Source organism: Phaenicophaeus curvirostris, chromosome 6 (genome assembly GCF_032191515.1).
Source record: "Phaenicophaeus curvirostris isolate KB17595 chromosome 6, BPBGC_Pcur_1.0, whole genome shotgun sequence".
Lineage (NCBI taxonomy): Eukaryota > Metazoa > Chordata > Aves > Cuculiformes > Cuculidae > Phaenicophaeus > Phaenicophaeus curvirostris.
The window spans coordinates 53,610,624-53,632,753 of NC_091397.1; the positions used below are offsets into that span (position 1 = coordinate 53,610,624).

The 22,130-nt window shown below is 40.2% G+C and overlaps 1 protein-coding gene across 1 annotated transcript in view; it reads right to left on the minus strand.

The window, feature by feature from the left end:
• The window catches only part of CHN2 (chimerin 2), a 167,618-nt gene that overhangs the window by 70,592 nt on the left and 74,896 nt on the right, over nt 1-22,130 (minus strand). The window contains exons 3-4 of the mRNA XM_069860208.1: nt 19,143-19,198; nt 2,530-2,561 (exon numbers count right to left, since the gene is read on the minus strand). Coding sequence (XP_069716309.1) covers nt 2,530-2,561; nt 19,143-19,198 — 88 coding nt within the window. The remainder of the gene's footprint in view (nt 1-2,529; nt 2,562-19,142; nt 19,199-22,130) is intronic.

Below are 22,130 nucleotides of genomic sequence, written 5' to 3' on the forward strand. Positions count from 1 at the left end.
TGCCATCAGAACCTTATACAGCAGGCTTTAGGTTAGATATTAGGAAAAATGCTCTTCTGGTAATCAATTTTAAAAATCCATTGGCACAAGATACTTGGGACACCTCTGAAATTTCTTTAACCATGGGGGGTAAGCACTGGAGAATCTAAGCTTTCTCATGGATGTTGAGGGGAGACCTCATTGCTCTCTGTAACTACCTGAAAGGAGGTTGTGGAGAGGAGGGTGCTGGCCTCTTCTCCTAAGTGACAGGGGACAGGACAAGAGGGAATGGCCTCAAGCTCCACCAGGGGAGGGTCAGGCTGGACATTAGGAAAAAATTCTTCACAGAAAGGGTCATTGGGCACTGCAACAGGCTGCCCAGGGAGGTGGTTGAGTCACCTTCCCTGGAGGTGTTTAAGGCATGGGTGGACGAGGTGCTGAGGAGCATGGTTTAGTGTTTGATAGGAATGGTTGGACTTGATGATCCTGTGGGTCTCTTCCAACCTGGTTATTTTATGATTCTATGATCTATTTATATAAGGGCATAAAACCAGCTCGTACGTAGTACAAGATCCCCTGAACTCGGACGCCTGCCTCTGACAGCAGCTGACAATAAATGCTTATGGAAAGAGTACAGGAGCAGTGACATATTTCTTTCACATGACATCTCTGCCCATCCATCACTGGTTTAGCCAGAAGTTGTGTCCGATCATCTGTGACCTTACCCTTCATGAGAATCTCACTCGTAAACCATTGAATGTGTTTATGTTTATGGGCTCCACAGTCCCCTGTAGCAATGAAGTTGAGAGGGACACTGTGCACGTCTTTCTCTGGGGCATCTGCTGTGGAAGACCTGTTCTATTTCCTCATGTGGCAAGAGCTGCATTCCTTTGCTCCATTGTTGTTGCACTTTGCTGTACCTGTCATTCCTTTCTAAAAAGGAGGGAGGGGGAAGGTGTAGTGATGGACCACAAGTACACACACTATTTAAAATACAGCCACATCATAGATTCGTATTATGTATTTTTTGTGTCTTTCCCCAGAAATCTCTGATTTTCTTTCTGAGCGCTAATAAGCACTGAGTCAATTGTTTTTATAGGACTGTCCCAAGCGATCTTGAAATTTTTCCAAATGATAACAACCAACGTGATCTGGCCTGGGCAGGTTTACTGAGCTTACTTCTTATGGTTCCTGACAGCTCCACAAACCCACAGCATGTCAAAAGCTAGACACGTTCCTTGATTAAGGATCACCTTAATACTTTTACAAGTCCTGCTGTAGGGAGCATGATGGGTTACTCAGGCAGGTATTGTCTTCATCTCTGTTGTATTCAGGTGGCTAATTCTGAATTCCCCGTAGTAAAAGATAATAAGTTAAAAAATGAAACTGCAGTAATTAGGGGCAATCCTACTGGCTCTTGAGCTTTTTCATAGTAGAAAAGGATCATTAAACACAGATGATGTGTCTGGCATGGAAGGAAAAAAATAACAAGGGATCTATGCAATTCACTTTGCAATAAGGGCTAGGGCCTCAGTAGATTACCCTATGAAGGCCAAATGGCAGCTCTGCAAACGCTGCTTAAAAAGGAGATTGGAATGCTTGCTGCAGTGGTTTTGCCCTTCAACTTCACCTGCCCAAATCTCCAGGCCATTGCAGGATCCATCCCCTTTCAAGAAACTTACTAGAAAAAAGACTGAGCACTAAGTAATTATACTCTAGTGGTCACAGAATCATAGAAACATTAAGGTTGGACAAAAACCTCTAAGATCATCAAGTCCAATCATCAGCCCAACACCGGCACACCTACTATATCATGTGCCACAGCCACAGATTTTTTGAACACCTCCAGGGATGGTGACTGCCGCGATTAAGAGAGAGAGAATTAAGATTCTCCACTTCCTTGTGCAGCCTGTTCCAAAGCTTCATTACTCTTTTGGTAAAGAATTTTTTCCTAATATTCAGTCTAAATCCCCCCCAATGTAACTTGAGGCTATTTCCCCCTTCCTTATCGCTAGTCATTTGGGAGAAGAGCACAACACCTAGTCTGTTATTTTCCTCACAACAAAAATATACTTCTTCTCTGGGTATTTCCAACCTCATAACTTTAGCAGAGAGAACAACATTTAGATATGCAGCAGTATACGCACATACCTCCATAACCATGTAGGGTGGAGAAAGCAGAGGAACACCCAAAAAGGCAGTTAGAGAGGCAAACTGCTTTTCTCCTCCCCCCCACTATTGCAGGACCACTAGGAGATTAAAGCAACAACCAAAATAAAAGGAAGAAAGACTCCAGATGATCATTTTTTCCCTAACTGTCACGAGAAAAGCAAAAGTAAACCAGCAGGCTCAAACAGCAGCGCAGTCCATGGATTGTGAGCAGTAATACTGGACTGTAATACAGCTAAATGATTAGGCCTTCAGTATATTTAGCTCCCCGTTCAAGGGAAAAAGGGAAAAGGTAAAATAAAGAATTTTGTAAGACTTCCACTGTGTCTAGAACAACTTTTGGAGACACCCAACAGATGCTTCAAAGAGAAAAATACTTACTCTCTTCCGTAATACTTCGGTCTGTTCTCCACCTAAATTTTGAAGGAAAGGAAAAAGCATTAAAAATTTGCTCAATTTTAAATAAACAACACAAAATTATGTTTGATTATTCACGAGTACTTCACCCTTCTAAGGGATGACATTCTGCAGATTCAAAACTGCAACTAGAACATGACTACACAGAAGAACAGAAAAATGGAAACACAAGAGGTTGTTTTATTGATGAATTTCTTGGAAGAGTGACACATACCAGTGGTGAAAAAATAGAACTACACATAATTGTATAAAATCTAATTAAACAGATAAAGAATAGTTTACTGCAATTTTGTCACTGGGGGATTTATAGTACAAAGTAAGGCTATTTTTGTTAGAATCATAGAATAACCAGGTTGGAAGAAACCCATCTGATCATCGAGTCCAACCATTCCCATTAAACACTAACCCATGCTCCTCAGCACCTCGTCCACACGTCCCTTAAACACCTCCAGGGAAGGTGAATCAACCACCTCCCTGGGCAGCCTGTTCCAGTGCCCAATGACCCTTTCTGTAAAGAATTTTTTCCTAATGTCCAACCTAAACCTCCCCTGGTGGAGCTTGAGGCCATTCCCTCTTGTCCTGTCCCCTGTCACTTCGGAGAAGAGCCCAGCTCCCTCCTCTCTACAACCTCCTTTCAGGTAGTTGTAGAGAGCAATGAGGTCTCCCCTCAGCCTCCTCTTCTCCAGGCTAAACACCCCCAGCTCTCTCAGCCGTTCCTCATAAGGCCTGTTCTCCAGCCCCCTCACCAGCTTTGTTGCTCTTCTCTGGACTCGTTCCAGAGCCTCAACATCCTTCTTGTGGTGAGGGGCCCAGAACTGAACACAGGATTCGAGGAGCGGTTTCACCAGTGCCGAGTACAGAGGGAGAATAACCTCCCTGGACCTGCTGGCCACGCCGTTTCTGATACAAGCCAAGATGCCATTGGCCTTCTTGGCCACCTGGGCCACTGCTGGCTCATGTTCAGTCGCTGTCAACCAACACTCCCAGGTCTTTCTCCTCCAGGCAGCTAACACCCTTCAGCTTCTAAAAACACTTTTTTGCCTGTATATGATAACAATCTGAAGATGGAAAGTGTAATATTTTTGGAGAAAAAAACTCTCTGGATTGAGATCTAGTTTTATGTTCCTTGATGTCTCGAGAACCCGCTGCCCTTATCCAAAGGATGCTGCAAGTTGCTGGAAGCGCTCCCGATTATTTTAAAGGGTTTCGAAGCAAGTTCTAAGAATGAATTCTCTTAAGCAGAAACTGGCATAAAATCGAGTTCCTCAGCCCCTGGTGCCGGTGGGGCCGGCAGGGGGCACCGCTGGCCAAGCGCAGGGCGCCAGCGGTCAGGGCTGCTGTGCGGCTGTGAGGCGTGTTCATAGAGACAGGGATGCACCCCAGTGGCTTTACAAAGAGATACTGTCTCTCCATCCTACCAGGTGCCAACTTCAGCCAGCATTTAACCAGCCAAATGAGCACACGATGCACAGGAAGACTCCTGGTTATTAAAAAATGTATCTGAGTGAGTGCATACTTGCATAAAACTGCCTGTATCCGTGGAATTACTGCTTACATACAGAATCATAGAATCATAGAATGACCAGGTTGGAAGAGACCCACCGGATCATCGAGTCCAACCATTCCTATCAAACACTAACCCATGCCCCTTAGCACCTCATCCACCTGTGCCTTAAACACCTCCAGGGAAGGTGACTCAACCACCTCCCTGGGCAGCCTGTTCCAGTGCCCAATGACCCTTTCTGTAAAGAATTTTTTCCTAATGTCCAGCCTGACCCTCCCCTGGCGGAGATTGAGGCCATTCCCTCTTGTCCTGTCCCCTGTCACTTAGGAGAAGAGGCCAGCACCCTCCTCTCCACAACCTCCTTTCAGGTAGTTGTAGAGAGCAATGAGGTCTCCCCTCAGCCTCCTCTTCTCCAGGCTAAACACCCCCAGCTCTCTCAGCTGCTCCTCATAAGGCCTGCTCTCCAGCCCCTTCACCAGCTTTGTTGCTCTTCTCTGGACTCGCTCCAGAGCCTCAACATCCTTCTTATGGTGAGGGGCCCAGAACTGAACACAGGATTCGAGGAGCGGTTTCACCAGTGCCGAGTACAGAGGGAGAAGAACCTCCCTGGACCTGCTGGCCACACCGTTTCTGATCCAAGCCAAGATGCCATTGGCCTTCTTGGCCACCTGGGCCACTGCTGGCTCATGTTCAGTCGCTGTCAACCAACACCCCCAGGTCCCTCTCCTCCAGGCAGCTTTCTAGACAGACTTCTCCTAGTCTGTAGCTGCACAGGGTTGTTGTGCCCCAAGTGCAGGACCCGGCATTTGGCCTTGTTAAACCAGCACTTCAGAGTATCATAGAATGGTTTAGGTTGGAAGGGACCCTAAAGATCATCCACTTCCAAACCCCTGCCATGGGCAAGGACATCTCCCACTGGATCAGGTTGCTCAAAGCCTCATCCAACCTGGCCTTGAACACCTTCAGGGATGGGGCATGCATGACTTCTCTAGGCAATATTTCAAGACTGTTTCATCCTTTAGGATAAAAACAATGAATTTTACATGACTTTATTTGACTGGAAACAAGTACCTTTCTTGTTGTTTTGATTCTCTCTCGGTATTTCACTCATAAAAACTTTAAATTGATGAAGGTCTTTGTTTCTCAACAGCAAATGCATAAATGTGACATTTTCGATTCAATAATCTACACATCACGCACTAAACCGAAGCAGCTGATTTTCTACCCTGCAGTCACTGAGGGTACAATACAGCTCAAGATGAACAAAAGTCTGTACAAGATAATGAGAATCTTCAATGAAAGGCCTATGGGAGTTCAATCAAGTCCTTACTGCGCTGCTTTCCTAGCTTGGCATTTCTTTGCCAGCACGGCACTAACAATAGCAGTATCATACCCCTGAAACTCCTGCCTAGGAATAATACCTTGATGCAAACATTTCTGAGCTTTGAGGGAAGGAATAAGAGGAAAAAGCAAACACAGAAGTGAAAAGAGAGCGAAATCAGAGGAACTGCTAAGTGCAGGTGCTCTGTTTCCATGTGCATATACGGCAACTCAGAGAAGAAAGCGTATGAATTCATTTCTTTTAACTATATTGTTGTAAGTAAAAAAAAAAATCAAAGAGAAAGCCCTATTACATCGGAAAGGAGGTTGTTCATACATTCATCTTTAGTAGTGCTACATGACTTTATTATCTTGGAACTGTGCTGCTTTCTTATCATCCTCAGAGACCTTAATGACCCCCAAAGTATATATTTAGCTGAAAACTTAATTAAAAAGTGGGTATTGGAAGCTAGGTTAGGCAAGACCATCGCATGCAGTCTTCTTTTTGTGGAAACAAAGGCCACTTAGTACATTGAGAAAGGTGACAAGGAACAATCGGATAAACTTTAATTCCCACAGATGGCCAAATAAAACCTTTACACTACAGAAGGTAAAGCATGACTTTCATCGAGGATTCAAATCTGCTTATTTTTAAAAATATCGATTTGCCTTGATTGCATTTATACACAGAATAAAGCCCAAAACTTGCAATCTATCTCAGGAAGATAAGATAGTTAACAGTACTTGCACTCATCCTCAAAATTGCTTGTAAGCATAAGTTCCTCCACAAATATAAATAGATGTATATGTAAATAGCTATAAAGTATAAAAGCAATTTGGAAATAACTGCTTGAGCAAACGGAGACACATTTTGTATCCTTCACACAACACCATTTATACAAAAATACAAACTTTACTGTGAAATCTTTATCATGGAATTAGCAACTGACTGTACTGCTCTGGATATTGTGATTTCCATTTTTCCTGCTGTTCATGTTCTAAAAGATTTGCTCTTCTGAGAATCCACACAAAGTCCATCAAATTCTATATTCTTCCTCCACTTCCATAAAACAGAAATCTTCACTCCAACATCTTTTAGCATCCATGTGTCTAAAATAATCCCAACTTTAGCACTTGGCTTTAAGCAAGAAAGATACTGTAATTTTTCCTGGAATGAAGCCCAAACCATCCAGGTGCCCCAGAATCTAAAAATCCTCTCCTGCGTTCACTGCAACCTTTAGCCTGAAATAATAATTTTGTTCCTAACCAACTTCACTACTGGGAACAAACACAAGGAAACAAAGTTACAGCAAGATAAAAGATCAAACTAACATCAGGGTCTCTAGATCAAAACCAGAATGTTGGACTGAACTTGGAAATAAACCAAAAGCCTGCACAATTGATGGAGCAGAGGCTTAAAAGTATCAAAGGAGCCAGTAGGTGTGTTTTGTGCCGACTGCAGACTCTGTACAAACTTCAAGGGAAATTCTATATAACCCAGAAGGCAAAGGTGACTGAAATTCAGCTGGGATTAGCTTACCTCTCCTGCTATAAATGGGCTTGCGCACACAGTCAGCCACACTAAGAAAATTCTTAGTGGTGGAAAGAACAGAAAACCCGCAAGTAGAAAAGTGACTGTTTCCTGGTGGTAAGAGCCCAGAATAATCAGCCTTATTCTGAGCACACATGCACTTACGGATTTTTTCAAAGATAACGGCTATGAAAAACCTTTTCATAGCACTCACAGTTTTTCTTTTGCTGGAATAATGGCTTCCTTTCCCAGGTGACCAGTTGATTTTATCCACCACTCTTGTCCATCTCCCTAAACACTGAGCAAGGGGAGAGAATAGAGGGTTTGAATCATTTAGGACACTTTCGCTAATAGACAAAAACAAAGCAAAAATTCAAGGAAAATTATGTAAGGCAAATAATAGGTCTTCACTAGTGAAAATATATTTTGCCTTAAGCAGCTCCACAGCTTGATTTTACTACTCCCATACAGGGATAAATTAAATGGATTGTCTCTCTCCACTAGAAGTACACGGCAGCTTCCAATTCAAATGTGAGATGGTAATTTTCTATCATAGAAAAAGGTATTATTGCCAATCTCAAACCAAAAATGTTTTTGCAGAGCAACATTTCTGGCTGTTGTTCCAGAAACCATTGGGAAAACACAGACAATTACTACTGAAATTCATAGTTGTACAAATTATGAATCAGCAGTAAATGTGAAAATTGTTTAAAACTAAAATCAAGATGATCAGGAAATAAGATTTATGGTGAAATAGCCTCAATTGTTACTATTCCAGCACTCTTGCAAAGCCTGCAACATTCAGTGACATCTAATCTTGAAGCATGCTCAAAGAGAAATACATCACAGTACAGCTTTCCTGGCCCTTTCCAAAGGCCTTTGGAAGCTCATGTCTGAGAGACTCCTCATTCTCCTCATCCCCCAAAAATCCCCAACCTGCACACTTAGTCTAGTTTCCCTCTGGTTTTTTTTTTTTTTATTTTACAATGTTGTAGCATATTCTTCAAGGTGTGGAGTATGAAGTCAACACTGAGAAGGAAATAAGCCTTCTTCAAGAAATACCCTAGCTACCTAAGGTAATTCAATATATTACGTTTACATGATTCTGAAGTTTACTGATAATGCCCTGGGATTTGCGGCTTTTCTTTTGGTCAGGATGGTTTAACCCTGGTATGACATACTCCTTCTAATGTACAGATTATTGTATTAAACTTCTACACCACTCCGCAAGATAACTCATCACAAAACTACTGGGAATCATGCAGGCAGGAGGTGAGCATCCACTAATGTGACAGATTTTCATTTCAAGTATTGACATCCAAGCCACACTGTACTGAAGATTTGAAGATACCCTGAAGAATTCTTTCTGTGTAAGCATTACCACAAAAATAAGATAACCCTAATTTCAGAAAAATTTAATTACTCCTCAGCTTCATTGCACAAGTCATATTTCCCTATGCAATGGTCAAAGCTGAAATCTAGAAATGCTGGAATAAAAATTTAGATATTTCTTGAGGACTGCCATCTGCCTGTAATTTAGGAGGGCCAGCATGGCATTAACATTGTATATCTACCTATTTCAACCACTCCTTTAATACATCCATGGAGAGATTAATAAAAGTGGAAGGGAAATAATAAGTTGCTCCTGGCTCTCCGTTCTTCTCTTTGGTACACAGAGAGAGCAGAGAAACAAGATTCAAGAGTTAATAATGTCAGTGTGTTCACTCAGTGCAGGCAGTGAGGCATTTTCCCAAAGGAATTTTATTCTGATCTATTTTCTGTTTGGAACAACACAAATTATTTTTCAGTAATTCTAGTTGACTAGACCTAAATACCCTTTTCATCTCAATTTGACATAAAGAGGAATAGAAGAGCTGAAAAAGAAACTTTCAAGACAAGCCCAGTAAAAACAGACTGTAGAGAAAAGGAGTTGATTGTCCAAATCATTCAGCTTTTGGCAGAATTGTCATGAGTCAACTACAAGCTTCGGCCTTAAAATAAACAACTGAAAAGGTTTAAGAAAGATTCTAAGCACCCATTAAGTGGAATCAAGTAAAAAACTATGTTGTGTTTCATTACTTCTATAAAAATTCCTTTGCCTCCCAATTTCTACTCAGATCAATTAGTGTAACTAACTTTCCATCCAAATAGGACAAATTATTTTCACATCAATGGCTCAAATAATTTAAACTGGGAGAATTTTTGCAGGGAAATATTTATCTACCTTTTTTTACTACCTTTTTTGCCACTTTGTTACCACTCCCTTATCAATCTCTCTGGCACCAATGTTTTCAAAGAGAAGCAACTCTTGGTTCCGCAAGAAGTCATACAGCCTGTTACTAATTTTGTTAGCAGGAGTAAGAGCAACATGATACCTGTACTTCCTATCCAAGGACAGGCCAATTGCAGACAATCACTATGTACATACGTACTGAAAAGATGGTCATTTCCCCCAAGATTTCCAGTCCAAGGCATTCAACGTGACCAATGGGAAATGCTTCACATGACAAGACTATCCCGGCCATGTAATTGCATGAGTATGATCATGCACTCTGCTGTATGATGAGGGAGAAGCAAAGATATTTCTGAGAAAGAAACTAGCCAATGTACAAGCACCCCGAACATATTCTACCTGTGCTACCCATGTTTCAGATGCTCTCCAGAGAGAAAGGTGACATGAATAATTTTGGAAGTCTACGGATCCTTTCCTCATTTCATCTCAAAGCCATGGGGATGCCAGCGTTATGGCCACTTGATGATTCTGCCACGTCACAGTACAAGAGAGTATCTGGGAACAAGATGTCAAAATAATTCAAAATACCAGAAAGACAATGACTAGACAGGTGTCCAAAGAAAAGGATCCTGGCATTGCTACAGATCATAAAAGGAATACGAATTAATGATGCCGTCTGTTGCAATAACTGCCAACACCAGAATGCCATAGTGGGATATAAAAACATGAGTGCAGCCAACAGGACACCTTAGAGTAATCCTCTCTTTGCAATATCCACTTGGGAAGACTCTAGTTGGAACACCAACTATGGGTTGGGCACTAAGTCTCCAGAAAGACAAAAGCAAATAACGGAATTGAGCAGGGATTTAGCAAATGTGAAAGACATGAAAAGATATTGGCCTAAAGAAGAGAAGACAGAGAGGGGCTTTAGCAGACAGGTAAAACCGGGCAACTTTCAAGAGGAAATAAAAGAATTTGTTCTCTGTGGGCTTACAAGAAGCAATAGCCTTAAACTGCATAAAAGAAGACAGAGCTTAGATGTTAGGAAAGTGTTAAGAATAATTAAACATTAAATAAATAAACATAGGCAGTCACATAATCTTCAATCCTAAAGGTTTCTAAGAAGAGGATATGCAAACATTTCTTCTTGATGCAAGGGATGACAACCTCTTCAGTTTTTTCTGGTCCCTAAATATGACGATTCTGCCTATTCCTCATCTCTGCCTGGACTGCTCTCAAGAGACAGGGATTAGCAGGGAGCAGACTGAATAGGTTGTATAAATGACATACAAAAGCATAATACCATGTCTCTGCCCACCTCTGCAAGGCTCTCAGGACAGAAGGCAGCAGGGAGAATGAGCTGTTCTAGAGGAGAAAGCCCAACCTTCAAGTGACCAGTAAATTGGTCACCACTTATCTAAATAAGAAAAGCCAGTTAAAAACTATCAGCATAGCAATGCACCAAATTGTGTTTGATATGTTTTAACAAAATATTCTGCAGTAAAATTTGAAGCACTGAGGAGAAGGCAGGAGTGGAGTTCTTCACTACTCAGATGAAGAGAAAAGGAAAGACAAAAGTAAAGAACACAAAGAATGCTTTTATTAACTGGTGCTCAGAGCTGCACAGCTTCTCTGCTCTGATGGCATGTAACCTACAGAGAAGGTAGGTTGTATAATAACTCTTTTGCAGGATAACACATTGCAAAGAAATGCAAGAAGCTCAGCAGCTCTAACTGTAACTGTGGCACGTAGAACAGGCCAATCACCACTCAATCAAGGTTACTTCTACCATTTTGAATGACGAAGAATTTGAGAAAAGAATGGTTTAGTTTATTGCTTACTTGCTCATACCAAACTTTCAAATGAGCTGCTCTAAGGCATCCTTTAAGAAGGTATTTCATCTATGACCTTGATCAAAGTGTTCAGCAGACTATAATCAATATACCAGACAAAACATTGTAAACTCTGGAAGGTAACAAAAATCTCCCTCAAACCAGACATCAGCTATTGAATGTATTTCTGTACTTATGCAGTTTTAACAGAAAAGGGCAAGACTGAACAAGAAAAGAAATAGTAAATATTTTCTGACAAGTAAAGAAAATAATGTGCTCCTGAACAGAAGATAAAAGAAACTTAAATAAATCTTAATCAAGGAGTCTGCTGCTAAACAGTCAGGGGAGATAGGATCAAGTTCAAACAACTTCAGCGGTGAAAGCAGGAGTTGCCTATTTTGTTATGCAGCTTCCATTAACGCAGTAAGGGCATCATTAAATATAAAGAGGGATATCAGCATTACATTGAATACAAGATTAAACATTTGAACATTGTATTTAAACTGTGCTACCCTTTTTAAAGAATGATGTGTTGAGTCATTTACATGGGAGGAAAAATATCCCCAGCAGCAGCAGATAATGCAGCAAGCCATCTCAATGCTCTAAATGCTGCTTGAAATTGTGTGACCAGTGCGAAGCACTAAAACATTCCTACGATACATGCCACAACGGACCACAACACATCTGCACAAACTCATTGGTGTTATGTCACCTACTCTAATGCACCCCCAAAAGCCATGCTTCCTAACCAGTTGACTGCTATAATTTGATCTAAAAATGTGGCACTTCTGCAAGGTGCCTAGTGAATACACTTGCAAAGTTCCAAACAAATGTTTATAGCTAATCTGCTGGAGACTGGTTAAAAGTTCAAGTATGGGCCAGAGGTGTGGAAGGAAAATCAGGAAACAAGCCATCAGAACTGGGAATGGACAGGGCAGGTGGAAAACGAGGAGAAGGGGGCCTTAGACAAGCTCCTGCATAGCACCATAGGCTGTGAGATGCACTGCCGCTTCATCACACTGGGAGAACATCTGTGCGTGGGGACAGGGGAAGGATGAAAGGAAAAATCCAGGGTAAATACATAATATTAATTCAGCTTATCTCCTGTCATTGATGTTATAAATACCTCTGCTCTGTATTTGAGAACCACAGACATTTCTCCAAAGTCAGGCTGTCTGCAATGTGTGAACTGGAATAATGGCACTTAGTGCTAGCTGCTTTTTCTCTGTCTGGAAAATGACTGGAAGATCCTATTAGCTCCTCTTCAAAATACCAAGTAGGAGAATATTTATTTCCCAAATGAGGAACAATCTGGTATCTTACAGATGCTCTCACTTCAACAAAGCTGAATATTTTGATACCTATTTATGAGATAGAGTATTCATAAAGCATCTCTATTACACAGAGATGCACGCACACTCTCTGTTCTACTAAGCGGTACAGGGCAGTTAAAATGTGTGAGCACACAATAGTTAAGTCATGACAGTGTTTCAAACAGATACATAAATATTTTGGAAACAAAGGATAAACAAGACACCTACACGGCAAACCTTCTGAATTTTCATTCTGAACCCTGAAATTCAGGAGTCCTTGTTTGAAAACCACACAAACTCCACCAAGTTCATGCCTACTTCTCTTCGGTGTTCCAAAAAGACCTGTGTAACTGGCTGATTCAATCTTTCTCTGCGTGCAGGTACATAAATACGTGTACAGGGAGTGTAGGAAGTAAGATAAACAGATGTGTAAAGTTTCTATATTTATTCATATAAGCAAATACAAATTCATCAGCTGCTCAATACACTGCATTCTAATCTTAAATCTTGAAAAAAAGACACTGGACACCTCACAAAGCATCAGTCAGATAGCAGACACAGTGAGACCTCCTTCTATTTTCTATATTATTTTAACCAAACACAGGGAATACTGGCCTAAATTGGAACAGATACATAAATCTATACAAGCACACGCATTTTCACCTACATATAAGCTTATTGATGATTCTTATCTAGGTTGAGATATGAAACAGGCTTTGAATTATTTTGGCTAAAAAACTACTTACATTCGACACCATGACAAAATAAAAAGAACTAGATTAGAAGACTGAAATGTAACAGGGATAAAAGGACATAAAAAAAATCAACAGAATAGCAAAGTCATAAATATACATGCACACATATAACACACTTCCAAGGAAAACAGAAAGGAGGGTGAAACTTCCTATAGCAGCTTTCAAGCAAAGGAAGAGAAATAATTAGCAGGTTAATCACTTCATAAGACAGCTGCCTAGAGTTTGTGCTCATTAATCAGAAGTTGCCATCTTGTCTTCCAAGAATATGGCTTTACCTTTTCCATTTTATAGTGGAAACCAACTGGTTCACCAGTGCACCAAGTGGTTCATATACTCTTCTAACAAAAATGAAGACTGGTCTAATTTGCAGGCCATGACCTAGAACATTATTAAATCAAACTTTATGAAATTCAAGTGGAACAGACAAGCCTCTTCTAGTCTTCTTTAGCTGTAACTATTTAAATTAAATATTTACTATCATTGTCTGCAGAGTAATTAGAAAGCTTTTCCCTCTGTTCAGTAGTCAATGGACTGTTAAAATGAGGTTGATGCGGCTTCCTCTGACTGCTCCACCACCCTACTACTGTGGCGGGGTGAGACTTCATGGGCTTTAGGAGACATGGGATTTTCCGTCAGTCCCTAAAGTCCCTTGAGAAAAAAAAACACTGGCAACTTCCTCCGATGTGATGAATACAAGGGAATTTGGGGCAAGCAATATTCCAGCCTCCCTTCTTTCTTTCATCCACTGCTGCAAATCACAGGCATTCTGTGGGACAAAATTCACCATGGAAATATCACAGAAAAATGACACTGGGTGTAAAACCACATGTTAAATCTAATAGGAAAACCTGCAAGTAGACAGTTTAGAGAGATGCTGGCTACAATACATTTTGACATTCTGCAGGTCCTCCACACTAATTTAACCAGAGATCCTTCCTGGCCTTCAACTGTTTTCAGCCCCCTCCACTGCAGCTGAGCTTTCTGCCTTCACTAAGGATTTCAGTTGAAGAACCTTCCTCCTTCTGTCAAGGTCTATTGAAAATCACTTCTTGGCTTCACTCACAAAGTACAGACTATTCCTGTGTCCTCTTTATTTCTTTTAGACTCTACCATAAAGACAGGATTATAAAAACACAGCTAAAGCAGAACAATACTACAAGGCTCCATTAAGTCTTATATATACAAACATTTTCATTAATGAAAATAGGTTTCAGAACAATTCTGCTCATTTTCACTTAATTGCTGGCTAATGAGGTCTCTCAGTGTGTCCCTGTGTGCGTTCTGAGGTTTCTTTCTAAGGAAAAGATAATATTCTGAATTAACTTAGATAAGCTCTCAGGACTGACAGTAAGAGATATGTTCTCATGGTAGCATCTGACTTCTTGCAGCAGAGTGATATGAACAAGTGCCATGAAAATTCCCATTTACTCTCATTATTTACCACCAATTTTACAGCCAATTTCAATGCTTATTACCTCTCTAGTACTTTGCCACAGTATAGACTTTGTTCTTAAAAAGATGAGGGCAGAGGGAAAGAGAAATTATTCAGTTTGTAAAGGTCACTAAGTGAGCAGAATAAGGGAATTCGTTGAAGACTTACTGCAACAATTAAATACTTATTATCAGTCAGATATATCCTGCAAACATCTTACTAAGGCTTAATTTTAACAATCTTGCTCATGCTTACCTAATTTTGAAGTGACCAATTAAAAACTTTTTCTCATGTACAAATATAAAATATTTTTGTACCTAAAAGTAGGAACGACAAAAGTAATCAGCATTTTTAAAACACTTTTCAATACTGCAATTGTTTAAATTATAGTCTACTAATTGTTTTGTTCTCAGCTGCAGAAGAAACTTTGAGGATAACTGAATAAGGAATAATTTGCAGTTGTTTAGTTTTGGAGAGGTGTAAAGATCTTGTACATTCTCTCCTAGTAGCGTACAAGATGACAATATCATTACAAACCTGCTAGTGACCATTTTAACATTTGTGCTCTATGAAACACCACTAACCATACATTTGTTTTGATAAATCTGTGTAACGGGCACCCAAAGGGCCATACCAGTTCCTGATTCTCTGGATGGTTTGAGTGAAAGATTCTCAGCAGTACAGTCTGAATACGCCATCATTATTTTAGTCTCTTAAAATCACTTAAGCAAAGAAAAAAGGATTTTTTTTTTTTCAAAGAAAAGTCCCTCTTTCAGAATCACATTTGCTTTTGATCAAGAAACCATACCTTCAATGCTTTAAAGGCAGAGACAATAATTTTGAGCACTTCTGGCACAACCTATTTGGAATTCAGAATGTCGACAGAGGCAATTAATTGACATTTTTCTACATAATAAAATAAGTTAAGGCCCTAAGGCTTTCTCTACACTAGGGAAATTTAGACAAGTTTTTCACTGTTGCTGCCGCTGGCTTGGCCAAGACACCATTAACAGTATGCAAAGTCCAATGCACACAAATTCACCAGTCTCAAAAATTGTCAGCAATTCAGGCTTTCTTGGGACAGAAAAGGAATGGCATTCACAGGTGTGAGTATCTGAATGATTCTGGACAAGCAATCCAAGAGTCACGGGTCAGACTCACTCCCTCTTCAATGGAAATTTCTAACAAGCCTACTGTTTAACCAAAAATGTTTGCAAATAATGGAACCATCTTTCTTTAACTTTTCACTCTATTAAAAACTGCATTTATTTAAAAGATATTTTACCTTTAAATAGTCTACTACTGAAATATTTCTTAAAAGTAAGAATTCTATAGAATATTACTTTAGAATAAACCAGGAAGTTGTGTGCCTGAATTATCTGCTAGAAATGTATTTTGTTATCAGCATTTCCGTAGAACAAACCCTAAAAGATGATGTATAATAACACAAATCTGATGCTTTGGTGCTTATAATCACACTTGCACAATATTTAAAAGCTACTCCTCTACCTGAATGGTGTTTTGAACAGAACTTTTCTATTTAAAAAATATATCATTAAAACACTGCTGGAAGGAATATGGTTACAAATGAGGTTATTGGCAGAAATCCAATGTTATTGAGAAGGTAGGATATTCACACTAGTCCCACTGCCAGTGGTGATTAATTAAAAATCGTTAGATACCTGAAGCCCTAACAGTTCATTCAATATGATTCCCATTGCAGGAATTACCTGCTTCCACTGACAAGATACTTATGCTGGAAAAAAAACAAAAGGAAAATCATGATAGTAAAGCTCAAAGACACAAAGATATAAACGTTTATGTTTTATTTACAGTCCCAGCTTTTAGTCTGGTGGTTTGTGTATCGGGGAGGGGATATTCTGTCTCCACAGTATAGTTAATCAAGAAATCTACACAAATCAGGTGGTAGAACTGCAGAGAATTGAGCTAAAACCCTTGTGACTATGGAGTAACAGAGAGGTAATGCAAATGAATGCAGTGAGTGTGGAAGACAGCAATGGAAAAGATGGAGGAATGATGAAAATACCAAGTGGTGAGAACAAAAAAAACCCCAACAAACTAAGCCTCAGAAGTTTATCTCTTGCTGTTACACATTTTGTTTGCAGCAGATGCTTGAATTTCCTTGCAAACACTGCATAGCATGCAGTATTAAAATTATTTGCAATTTTCACATTTGTCTGAAGCAACCTGAATCTTAAATTATACAAGGGAACATCCTCAACCAAGTCCAGTTCCTATGATACACACACAGAGAGATAAATCTTTCCCTCATCAGTCACACCTTCTGCTGACACCTGCTCTCCAGATGTTGGATGAGCATCATGTTGCATACTAAATAACTAATATATTGTAGATTAATATATTTTCACATATGTAACACAAAATTACATTTTGAGATTTTTCTATACAACTGACAGAAATTTAGTATTAATAAGATATTACCATTAGTGAAGCAAGCCTATACAATCACCAGATCACAGTAAAGTAAAACTAGAATCAAGAAGAACAAAACCAAAAAGCTACCTGCCTTACAATCCGTGCGTTAAGGAGAAACTAATAGGTGGCATAGGAACATACTGCTTTATTTTGCCACTAAAACAATCTGTGATGCTCTATAAAACCAATATGTAGTTCTGATATATATAGAAAACAATAGTACGAATGACAAGAAACAATCTAGGTATCAGGACACTCCCCCAAATATAGGTAAAAATAAAAATGAAAGAATAAAGCACATCATCAATGAGGTAGTGGGACTAGTTTTTGCTGCTTGGGTTAGAGAATCTGTATTTCTAGCAAATAGGTTGTGAACACAGACTTAAAATGGTTCATTGGTCAGAACCAAACCCAAATTATATGAAAAAGTAATTTTTTACTTACTTTGTTATGTACTACTTTGCCAATTATGTATTCTTTTGGTTAATATAACACGATTTTAGTTTCTTTTTGCAAATCTTTAGAAGTGACCTGAATAGGAACTAAGTATGAGTGATCTTTAAGCATCAGGAAAATGGAGTAAAGGATACTTTCAGTTGTATATAACATGTTCTTCAGCCTAAGGAAACAAGTTCAATACAGCACAGCGGTAAATGGTTCACAATTGCCCATTTATTCCACATACTTGTGTAGATAATCTTGTTTCTAGGACATGAATTGCTGCTCCACTTTAGTATCACATTTCAAAGTGATACACTTCTCTATGGCTGCACTGGAAGTAAATGCTTTACCTTAACTATTTTCAGCTACAGCACTATTAGTTTAATGCTTGTTACGTGATGTTCATCCTGTAAGAATCCGAATGCCCTCTCCTTTTGAGAATAGCAGCCACAAAGACTGGTATAATTTTTTTAATATGAGAATTCTATATGAGGGTCTTGTTAAACTCCTTCAGCACACATGCACTGGAGTCCCACAGGGCTGCAGCGAGAGCCTTCTGCCCAAGCCTTGTCTTTGACAGGGAGAAAGGATGCACAATGGTTCACCCACTCTTGTGTTTTGCTTGCCCTTCTAAGCATCCTGTATATTTGTCTTGGGACCATCCTGAACTGACAGGGCTTGAAAACTTCCAGTGAGAAGACCCTGCTCACTCTGCCCTGAAAAAACTAGAACTTGAGAAAGTAAATGCACTGACTTTTAGTTAAGGTGCTGGGTGGATGCAGGAAAACTGGATTCAATTCCTGGCTTCGCAATGGATCTTCTTCATGACTTTGGGTTACTTCTTTAATCTGCTTGAGCCTTGCTTAGTACAAAGCCTTCTGCTCCATGCAAAACTGTTCTGTTACCTGTCAATATTTGACAGCTGCTGTGCTAGGGCTCGACTGCAGTGGGTATACAGTATAGGAAGCAGGTCAGAGCTCAAGATGATGTTTGAGAATAGAGCTATATATCATGCCAATGAACTGCAGTTTCTATCTTCTTTCACATCATCTTTTATACCTCCTGTAATCACTTCATGCATTTAGTACTTCTATTACTAGTATTACATATCTACTTGCACAAAATTTGTCCCTGACATTATAGAAGGTAAAGCTATCACAGTTTTATTGATTGAGGAGAATCATCTACATATGCTTCCCATTACTGTTATCCCAGGCAGGTTGAGGAAGTGATATATTTAACTAAGTAGAAATGGAGAAATGCAGAAAAAGAAAACAGGGAGGCAAGATGACTCAGTAAACCATTCAGCCCTGCCGATTTCTCAATATCCTGTATCTTTAAAGTTTATGCGACAGCGACGATCTCTCCAGCTATCAGTTCAGCATTTTAACTTGAACATAATCCTTTGCAGAATGCATTCAACAAACTGGAACATCCTGAAGACGCAGGGAGAAAATACATCTTCATTTTGATGAGTGAACACAAAACTTCAGGTAGTATACAGAAAAGCATGGTAAACAATGATTAATGAGTATTTCTCAAATGAAGGGGCTTCTAGTGGTAGAATAAGGCCTCCGTGCTGAATTACCAAATATTAATCTGCTTTAATTAATCAATGTTAAGAAAAACTATTATAAAAAATAACAGCTTAGAAAAATTGAAGAGAATACTACCAGTAGACTATACAAAAGATTTTCGGTAATCATATACTGCTGACAATTCATCAGATTTAACAAGGTACAGCAAAAGAAGAACTGACCTCCCGAGGACAGATGATTCTCTTGGGACGTGGTGCCTCTTGCTGCAACTGATACACTGTCAAACATAAAAATGTATAGGTAATCAGAATATGGCAACATACATAAACTTTTATTCAGATGAGTCTTTTTAGCCAGAGGCTGCAAAGAAAATATGCAAATATAAAGACACAGACAGAAAATGAAGGCATTTCAGTCTTTCTGAGTCATTTATATGAAAACTGGTTGTTGATCAGCAAACTAGCTGAAATGACCTTTGTTTTAACTTCTAGACATATGATCACCTTTTATACCTGTTACTACATTTCTGTACCAGGGAAGACAAGCTAGAAATATTTATTAGGTGTATCTCAGGATAACATCTCACTTTTGCATAAACTGTGCTGTAACAACTCAAAACAGGATGCACACCAGTGTTTTCATGGATAAGTGAAGAAAAAGTTCAGCATGTTTGAAAGCGTTTGCCACAATGTCATGATTTATTTCAAAAGTTGCTGGCAATTACTGATGAGCAAGCAAACACTCCTTTCAGAGCAATTATGTCCTGTTCAAATGGCTCTGGATGAATTTTGTGCATCATCTGAGGACTGGAGGGGAGAGATCTGAGGCTAGGGATAGTCAGTGAATCCAAGCCCCTAGACTCTTCACTGCATGTATTTAATGAGATCCTCTCTGTCCTTTCCACTCCAGAGTCGTGAGAGGAAGCTGACATGGAATGACAGTAATCAATTCCAGCGCAGACAGACTGTCTCTCTGTAACTCCAGTAAAAATCCCAGAGGTTTGGAATGCCTCCCTCGAGAAAGGTCTTCTGTATGCTGACCTTGTATTTGGAAAGATCAAGTTGTGTCTATGAATTTTTTTAAAAGATCAAATTTCTAGTACCGGGATCTTCTTAATGCTTGTGAAGCTCAGAATTATGCCCAAAAGGTGGTAGATTAGGAGAGGAATATAAATACCTATAGGTTTGAAAAACACAGGAGCTCTGTTGCAGAAAGTGAATTGAAACGGTAGGTGTTATTTTTCAGCACCTTCTCTTTAAATGAAGCTACGAGCAATGAATCCTGACAAGTGGGAAAGTCCTCGGCTTGCACCAAAGTCTGCCACTCAGTGGATGTGAAAGCTTTGGGGCAAAGGTCTCTGCTAAATGTCAAAGGGGAAGAAGCCATAGTCTCTCCTTTCTCCAACCAAACCTTCATCACTAGGTCCTTGGAAGGGCACAGAAATGGAGTTTATGATTTCTTATATTACCTATCAGTTTTAATAATACAATCATTGAATGGTTTGGGTTGGAGGGGACCTTAAAGATCATCTAATTCCAACCCCTCTGCCATGGGCAATGACACCTCCCACTAGACCAGGCTGCCCAAGGCCCCATCCAACCTGGCCTTGAACACCTCCAGGGATGGGGCAGCCACAACTTCCCTAGGCAACCTGTTCCAGTGCCTCACCACCCTCGTTTCTTCCTAATGTCTAATCTAAATTTTCCCTCTTCCTATTTAAAGCCATTCCCCCTTGTCCTATCACTACATGCCCTTGTAAAAATTCCTCTCCCAGGTTTCTTGTAGGCCCCTTCAAGTACTGGAAGACCACTATAAGGTCTCCACGAAGCCTTCTCTTCTACAGGCTAAACAGCTCCAACTCTCTCAGCCTGTCCTTACAGAACAGGTGCACCAGCTCTCTAATCATCTCTGTCGCCTTCCTTTGGACCCATTTCAACAGTTCCATATCCTTCTTATGTTGAGGATTCCAAAACTGGACACGGTACTCCAGGTGGGTTCTCACAGGAGTGGAGCAGAATTGGCCAGTCTAAGTTCTAGTTGGGCTCTAGCCCTTCTGATTTTCTCTCTACGTGATCTCACTTCATCCCTGTAGTCCTCCCAAGATGCCTGCCCCTTCTTCCGAAGCTCATATACTTTCCTCTTTTTCTGATATCCACCCAGATCTCTCTGCTCAGCCAAGCTGGTTTTCTCCTCCACTGGCTCACTTTCTGGCACACAGGGATGGCTCTTGCACCACCAGGACTTCCTTCCTAAAGAGAATCCAGTCCTCTTGGGCTCCTTTGCCCTTAAGGACTGTCTCCCATGGAACTTTATCAACCAGCCTTCTGAACAGTCCAAAGTCTGCCCTCCAGAAGTCCAAGGTAGCCATTCTACTGACCCCTGCCTTGCTTCTCCTAGAACTGAGAATCCTATCATCTTGTGATCACTATGCCCCAGGTGTCCTCCAGCCATCACATCTCCCACAAGGCCTTCTCTGTTCACAAACAGGAGGTCCAGCGGGGCACCTTCCCTAGTTGGCTCACTCAGCAGTTGTGTCACGTCAAGCTTCTCATCAATCAGCACCTCCAAGTCCTTCTCCCCAGGGCTGCTCTCAATCACATCATCCCCCATCCTGTATTGAAACCCCAGATTGCCCCGACCCAGGTGCAGAACCTTGCACTTAGCCTTGTTGAACCTCATGAGGTTCATGTGGGCTCACTTGTCCAACTTGTCCAGGTCCTCTGGATGACATATCGAAGGATCTGTTTTTCTAATTTATTCAATTAAATTTTAATTGAAAAATCATGCTTCATAAAAATCCTATTTTTCCATAATCAAACCTGTTAAGTATTAACTGACACAGCAGATTAAGCTAGTGAAGCTGTTTCTAAGATAGCCTTGACAGCTGTGGTGTAAAACAAGTTGATCTGAAGAATACATATGAAGCCTATCCTGTGATATGCCGCATTTATAAGAAATGAGAAAAGCAAAAGCTCTCTGAAATGACCAGAAGGATCTCTGAGGCTGGTACCACTGGAGAAGCAAGAGTGGGGAGAAGAGTCAGCATTTCACAAAACAAACGAATGAATGACTAATAGGACAGGGCAGATACATGAAAGACTTGAAAGCAAAGACAAAAAAACTGGATGCTGATAGGATGCAGTAGGATGAATCAGTACAGGGATTCACGATGAATGCAAGGAAGACAAATCATCTTAACAACTGTGTTT